Consider the following 7,983-nt stretch of genomic DNA (forward strand, 5'->3'; position numbering starts at 1 on the left):
ACCACCACCACCACCAAAATATCTAATAGTTTTAGTAATTTCTTTTAATTAACATTTTTGGTACATTTGAAATGACCGTCACTATGTGGTTTACCTCATAGACAGTATTGTTAACTCTTTCTTTTCATTCTATAGATCGCAAGTGATGAACCTCCTCCAGATGGATGCTCTGCTTTCATAGTTGTCCATGGTCAAAAAGCCTGTAGCACCAAGGATATGAAGAAGCTCTTGAAGACAGCAGCAGGCAGGTAATGTTAACCAACAATATGTTGTATTCAGAGATATTTGGTGATAATTTAAGTCCATACATGGTTGCATGAAAATAAACCAATTGGTTTCTCATAACATTTTTACACACTTTTGTGTGTCCTATGCAGGCCAAGACCTTACTTATACAAGTCTGACCACCAATACCCAGGACTCAATGAGACAGACCTGCCTGTAGCTGTTCTTTATGCTGAAATTGGCACCAAGGAGTTCAACACTTTTCATAAGGTTCTGTCAGAGCGGGCACAGGAGGGCAAACTCATCTATGTGCTACGACACTTTGTGTCTGTGAGTATTAGCAGTGTAGTGTGACTTGTATACGTGTCTTACTGTCAGCTGTGCAATGGAAAACTTTATCTTGATTTTATGTATCATATAGTTTATATGCTATTTATGAATGTATTAAAGTCTGTGTCATATTATCAATATTTGTTGGCCCACACTGATTTGTCACCACAGGAGCCGAAAAATGAAAGGATGCTGTTGTCTGGATATGGTGTTGAACTGGCAATTAAAAACACAGAGTACAAAGCCGTTGATGACACACAGGTTAAAGGTATCGTACTATGTCAAATTGCCTTGGATAGGTTAAGGTAATGAATGGCTGAACTCAGTAACAGTTTTATTATAATAACAATTGTCAGTGTCAGGAAATAGGCTTTAAATTATGAGTAGCTCGACAAACTATACTACGGTGCAAAACTTTGGGGTCAGTAAGAATTTTTTTTTTGGAAGAAATGAATATACTTTTATTCAGCAAGGACACTTAAATCAAAAGTGACAGTAAATACTTTTCATATGCTGTTCTTTAGAACTTTCTAATCATAAAAAGATCCTGAAAAAATCTATCACAGTTTACAAAAAAATATTTAGCAGCACAACTGCTTTCAACATTGATAATAATAAGAAATGTTTCTTGAGCACCAAATCAGCATATTAGAATGATTTCTGATTTGATCATAAAATCAAGCCTTGGTGAACATTAGGAACTTCTTTCAATAACAATGAAAAATCGCTACTTAATTAAGAAAGCAGTTAACTATAAACAAAAGTAGCTAGCAATATTGAAACGAATAAATTGAAACTGACGTGACCTGCATTTGTTTGCAGAATCCAAATCAGTCACCGCCGATAATGAGGATGAAAATGATGAAGTCCAAGGTTTTCTGTTTGGGAAATTGAAGTAAGCACGCTGATGATTTTTTTTTTCTCTCTCATACCTATATCTAGCCATAGATTAAAATGAATATTGTGTTGTGTTGTGCTTACTCACAAAAAAGAACCATGGTGCTGTAGTGCACATTATGTGTGCATTAAGTGTCCTCCTTCACCTCCAGAAAGTCCCACCCAGAGCTTCTGGAGGAACTTGGAGAGCTGAGGAAGCATCTACTGGAGAGCACCAATGACATGACTCCTCTCAAAGTGTGGGAGCTCCAAGGTGGGCTGGCTTCTGTTATGGATGGTTTTCTCTTACGGTGTTCTGGACTCTGTGCTGCGTCACCCAGTGCGATTAAACCGATCCACATGGTTCCTGGAGAGAACTGTCTACTTGATGAATTGGGAAGCAGTGGAAAGGTTGCAGTTTGTATCATTTGCTTGCTGCAGCGATCTGTCCTACTCCTGTTCGGACTTCTGAACAGATGCTCATGTCCACAGCCAAGTTCGATTTTGCCCTGTGAGATCTCGAGCAAAAATGGCTAAATAAGTTTAATGTTTTAGTTTTGTGCTGATAGATAAATGAAGCAATTTATTTTACTTGATGTGAAGAGCTCTCCATGATGGCTATTGAAACGGTCGGTTGATTTTTGTAATAACTTTGGAGTGGAATTGTAAAATCCGGTGGAATTTTTTTTCGCTTTTTGTCCAGACTCTTTAGACTAGTTTAAAAATGATGCTGTGTGGCATAATACTTTCACTCATCAAACATACATCAAACACTTTCTTAAATGTCTCACCCAAAAATCTAAATGAACACATTGTACTCATCCTGATGTGTTTCCAAACCTGTATGATGTTTGTTTTTTGTTGTAACACTAAAGGAATGTGGAGTCTCTGTTTTCTATGCCATAGCAATGGATCTTAATTATTGTAATTATTACAATTGTTATTAATTATAATGGAGCTCGATTATTATTAATTATTCAATGATAATCTCAGAATTTGAGATCCAGATTCATTCACAAATCAAGAATTGCTGCTTTTGCATGAAGGAGAGGTAGGGCGCAGTTTGTTTGTTTTTTCAGTTTTTTAGGGCCCACTTTTCCAGCATTTTTCAAATATTGCCAGCAGTGGGTGGAGTCAGGCTCTGACCAGGGGTTTAGTTACCCTTTAATCTTATATTGCAGACATTCTTCAAGGATAATTGGCTTCTTTAAAAAAAGATTTTGAAATGCCTTCTCTGTCTTTCCAATAGACCTCAGTTTCCAGGCAGCTTCTCGGATCATGACTGTGCCAAAGTTTGATTCTCTCAAATTGATGCAAGACCTCAGCCAAAATTTCCCCAGCAGAGCAAGGTAAAAAATCTGAAATTCAGTCTTGGTGTCTTGGTCTTGGAATCCTAGGCGGAAATCATTACCTTTGTTACAATACCCTCCATCAGAACTCATAAAGAAGAAAGGAAATATATTTCAACAAATGGTTTCATTCTTAAAGGGTAATCTTAGGGTTAGTACACCCAAAAATGTACTCACCCTCAAGCCATCCTAGGTGTATATTACTTTTTTCTTTCAGCCAAAAAATATGAAAAATATATCCTGGCCCCTCTGAGCTTTATAATGGGAGTGAATGGTACCTCTTTTTTTTTTTAAAGCGCAAAAAAGCACATCCATCCATCATAAAATGTATCCATACGGCTCCAGGGGGTTAATAAAGGCCTTCTTAAAAGTGATGCGTTTTCGTAAGAAAAATATCCATATTTATAACTTTATAAACTATAATCACCGGCTTCTGGTAACAGCCGTACGCGAGTCTAGATCCGGCGGAAGAGTGACCTCTAACCCGACACATGACATATTGATGAACGCGTAAGTGCAGAGGTCAGAGTTCACTCTTCTCACCTTGCATACGGCCATCACCGGAAGCCAGTGATTATAGTTTATAAAGAATTATTATTGTTTAATAATAAACAATAATCATAAATAGACATATAGAATAGACCTAATAATAAACAACAATAATCATTTGGATGATGTATCCAAATAAAGTAATTGGGGGGCCTTTATTAACCCCATGGAGCCGTATGGATTACTTTTGTGATGGATGGATGTGATTAAAAAAAAACAAGGTACCATTCACTCCCATTATAAAGCTGGGAAAAGCCAGCATATTTTGTAATATAACTCTTGATTGTGTTTGGTTGAAAGAAGAATGTCATATACATCTAGGATGGCTTGAGGGTAAGTAAATTATGGGATAATTTTAAATTTTGGGTGAACCCTTTAAGTGTGAGGTGAGTCCAATAATTTAACATTTTTAAATAATTTTTTACAATGCTTCCATTTAGCCATATTAAAGAACCTTGGGAACAGGAGTATCTGTAACAGTTATTGCTGTAGAATATTCCACTATGCATTTTTTGCATTTATAACGGCACAGAATGCATGCATATGCATTATGTCTAGGTCATTTTTAATGTGTGACTGTGACTTTCGTTCACTGCTGCTCTAGACAGCTTTATGTGCAGTGTTCAGAATTTGCTGAGTCAGACTTACTGTGGTTTACTGTTTGTCAGCATAGCCGATATGGCATCTAAGAGAGAACAGGTTTTCTGAGATTAAAATGGGTTTTTATGACTGTTCTGGGATGTTGGCTAGGGCTGATACTCACTGTACATGTTTTACTGTCCCCACAGATCACTGACAAGAGTGGCCGTAAACCAGAACATGAAAAAGGAAATAGAAGATAACCAAAAGGTAAGGTTTTTTCAACAACTTTTCTGATGAGCACTGTAAAAAACAGTTCCAAGCGCAGCCAAATGGACCCCAAATTTTCTGATTTATTTTTAGAAAATGAAATGGGTCCACACTCAGGAGTGTCTTGAGTCTTTCAGATGATATATCCATTACAACAATTTTAGCATATCATATGTCCATAATAAAAAATTGAAAATGAAGTCCATAAAGTGCTGGTGTAGATTAAGACTTGCTGATTCAAGCCACATAAGAAGCGAGCATGACCCTTGATCAAGACACCCAACCCTAGGTTACTTCAGAGGGACTGAACCTGTAATGTATAAACAGGAAGCTGCTTTGGATAAAAGCTAAATGCCACTAAAGCCCACTGAATTCAAGGTCACGGTATAGCTGTCTTTATCTGACCTGATATTTGCTTTGCAGAGTCTGAGTGAGTCGATGGGGATCCATCCTGGAGATGCCAGTCTTTTCATAAATGGAATACATGTTGACCTGGACATTCATAACCCATTTAGGTATCATCCCTGCACAAGATTCTCTTACTGACTGGTTTCTGTCTGCTGTTCAAAGTAGTAGTGTGTAATTGGCACCACTAACATTCCCCAACATGTTTTATGTGTGTTAATCACATACTGTACATTCTCAACTGCTCTGTAGCATCCTGGACATTCTCAGAGGTGAGGCTAAGATTCTTGAAGGTCTTCATAACCTTGGCATCAGAGGAAGCAGCATTAGTAAGTTCCTGCATTTACCAACATCAACCACTGTAGAAGACAGCTACGCTCTGGACATCCGCCACTCATCCATTATGGTGAGACGCTAATTATTTAAATGTAGTTGTATAGCTCAAAAGTTGAGTTCTGGAAGTAAATGCTATTCCAAGTCTATATAGAGAAATTGGTTATAAAAGTAAAAACCAATTCAACAAAATTCAACTTCGAATCAAATGTCGTAATACATCTTGGTTGTTTTGTTTAATTTTTTTCTAATGCAGGAAATAGATGGAAAAATACTTCTGGAACCCAATTTGCTTTTACTGTTCACATGAAGGCTTTTACAATTTAACAAATGCCTGTTGTTGTCTGGTTTCTAGTGGGTTAATGATATTGAGAAGGACTCCATGTATCGTCACTGGCCCTCAAGTCTACAGGAGCTCCTCAGAGCAACATTTCCTGGTGTTATTCGACAAATACGCCGTAATTTCTTTAACCTGGTGAGTCAACTTGCCTGTGAGTTGATTATAGTCTAAGCTCAAATCTAGCTGTGTGCACAGGTTTATGCAGGGATGCTTTTTATCCTCTGATATCCCCCTTTTTTAGGACTGCAGCAGACTTATCTTAGTAAATAATGTTAATTAAATTGTATTTAGAATAAAAGTTTTTTTTAAAAGTATATTATTTGAAAGATTGAAAGATGTTTTTCTTTGCTGTTTGCAGGTTCTGTTACTTGACCCAACACAAGAAGAGAGCGTTGAGCTGGTCAAATTAGCAGAACTCTTTTACAAACATAACATTCCCCTCAGGTATGTGTACTCAACAATAGCATTTAATACATTTTACCAGAGCCTTTTATATATTTTTTAATTATGTGGCTTTCTGAACTATGTGATTCTGATATAATGAACTGCATAATGGACCATTGTCACAGGCAAGTCTTTACATAGCTGTGCTAGTTTCATATCTCTTCATGGTTTCTTACTTATCAAATACAGTTTAAACTCAAATCAATATTTTATGTCCATTTCTATTTGGTAAGTAACTGTGTAATAAGCAGCTGACATTACACCTACTTAACATTCAGCAAACAAACCTTATTATCTTATCATGAGCCTACTGTTCATTTATGTTTGTTGATATGTTAATTGTAAATAAGAATGGATGTCAGATTTGATATGCATTTATGTTTCTATGTCTCTTAGGATTGGGTTTGTACTGGTTGTCAGTGTAGATGATAAAGTGGATGGATATTTGGATGCAGGTGTTGCTCTCTTTAGGATGTTAAACTACATCTCAGAGGAGTATGACGAAGCACAGGCTTTCACGTCCATGGTGTCAGTGAGTATCTTTGTGTTTGCTGTGATGCTCTTTTAAATCAAAATGACTTAAATGTTACTTTAGGGTTCTCCTTCACTTTAAGTATAATATTTGAAAGCTTGGCCCATATCATGTACTATAACAGATATATTCAGTTATAACGTACAGGTTTTTTTTCAAGATATATGTTTTATGGATGAGAAAGGAAGGATATCCAGAGACTTTAGATTCCTCTCCTTCTAAGACTGAATGACAGTGTTCTGTGAATGTAATGCACTATTTTGCCCATTATATACTAGTGAGCTTTTTTTGTCACATGCAGATATATAACAGGGTGGAAGTTGGGGAGACTCTTTCTGTGGATACAATAACTGCATATCTGAAAAAGAAATTTCCAAAAGCAAATGCTGCCAGAATTCTTGGAGTGGACTCAAGCTATGATGACAACAGAAAGGTAATGCTAATACATAGTGTTATGTGCTCCATAACAAAGATGGCAGGTAAAATTACAGTATGTACTTTTTTTTGTTAAATGTCCCAGTTTAATTAGCAGAGAATTACTGTATATACAAAATAATTACAGTGCACATTGCATTTTTGTCGTTTAAAATGGAAAAATATGGAAAATTACAGATGCTTTTCATAGCATTGGTAAATATAAACTGCTGCTTATTGAATATTCCTAGGCACACATGGACAGAGACTTAATTTTGAAAAGCCAGATGTATGCGTTCTTTATGAACATTTGATATGTGTTTTTTCAGGCTGGAGGAGTGTTTTACAGGAAGAGTGGATTAGGAGCCCTACCAGTGGGTTTGTTCAATGGTGTTCCACTCAGTAGTGAGGAGATGGACCCAGAGGAGCTTGAGACTGTTCTGCTGCAGAGAATCATGGAAGCTACCAACTTCTTCCAGAAATCTGTCTTTATGGTGCGGTATTATTTTTGCTTGCCAACTATTACTTTTAAGGCTTTTCTTTAAGTTAATTGTTTTCAAATCTGGCACAAAGGCACTGAAGGCCCTCCTGACTGTACATGTGTCTGTAATCTGGTTAGTTAGCAAATTCTAAGGAGATTCCTGTCATATACAGGGTCAAATCACTGAGAGTGGCGATGTGGTGGACTTCCTGATGGAGCAGGCCAATGTAGTTCCCCGTATCAACCCACTGATTCTTACCTCTGAGAGACGATATCTGGATTTCACTGCCTCACCAGGTAGCTTTAATGATCACCTGACCCAAACCAGGGCCATTGTTAATCTTAGTCACCTCACCATCATCACTGTCACAATCACACTGCAATCTCCATCTCAATAACATTGTCACAATACTATCAACATTTCATTACCAATATATTCTCAATGTTCCTTATTAACTGCTTTAATAAATTTCTGTTTAACTATTTAAACAAATAGTTGCAGATGACTGGGAAGACACAACTATGTTTGCATACTTGGACTCTAGAGACAAAACAGCAGTTGTCTCTAAGAGAATGAAGTATTTAACCAGAGATGGTGAGTCACTATCTTTTTCATATAGATTCTTTGGTGGGGCGATTTTATAGTTTATAATGTGTGTTTTTTTTAATAGAATTTTATAATGGATTTTCATTCAGATTGCTTTATTTTATAAAATCGAGTACGAGTGGCCATCAGTGAAGTGTTTGACAATGCACTGCCAGTATTGTTAGTATAATTAACATCGCATGTTGGTTTAATAAATGGTACTTTCAATAATGTAAAGCACATTACAAGTACACTTCTTAGCTCAAAAAC

At 36.7% G+C, this 7,983-nt stretch overlaps 1 protein-coding gene across 1 annotated transcript in view; it reads left to right on the plus strand.

Annotated features, from left to right (window-relative positions):
* Positions 1-7,983, plus strand: part of uggt2 (UDP-glucose glycoprotein glucosyltransferase 2) — a 31,878-nt gene that overhangs the window by 2,258 nt on the left and 21,637 nt on the right. Inside the window, exons 5-20 of the mRNA XM_084121337.1 lie at positions 136-248; positions 378-555; positions 727-823; positions 1,378-1,450; positions 1,605-1,705; positions 2,681-2,780; positions 4,118-4,178; positions 4,602-4,693; positions 4,836-4,989; positions 5,272-5,391; positions 5,615-5,700; positions 6,097-6,232; positions 6,534-6,665; positions 6,976-7,140; positions 7,301-7,424; positions 7,624-7,760. Of these exons, the coding sequence (XP_083977463.1) occupies positions 136-248; positions 378-555; positions 727-823; positions 1,378-1,450; positions 1,605-1,705; positions 2,681-2,780; positions 4,118-4,178; positions 4,602-4,693; positions 4,836-4,989; positions 5,272-5,391; positions 5,615-5,700; positions 6,097-6,232; positions 6,534-6,665; positions 6,976-7,140; positions 7,301-7,424; positions 7,624-7,760 (1,869 nt within the window). The remainder of the gene's footprint in view (positions 1-135; positions 249-377; positions 556-726; positions 824-1,377; positions 1,451-1,604; positions 1,706-2,680; positions 2,781-4,117; positions 4,179-4,601; positions 4,694-4,835; positions 4,990-5,271; positions 5,392-5,614; positions 5,701-6,096; positions 6,233-6,533; positions 6,666-6,975; positions 7,141-7,300; positions 7,425-7,623; positions 7,761-7,983) is intronic.

The sequence above is a fragment of the Abramis brama genome (genome assembly GCF_963993115.1).
Source record: "Abramis brama genome assembly, chromosome: 8".
NCBI lineage: Eukaryota > Metazoa > Chordata > Actinopteri > Cypriniformes > Leuciscidae > Abramis > Abramis brama.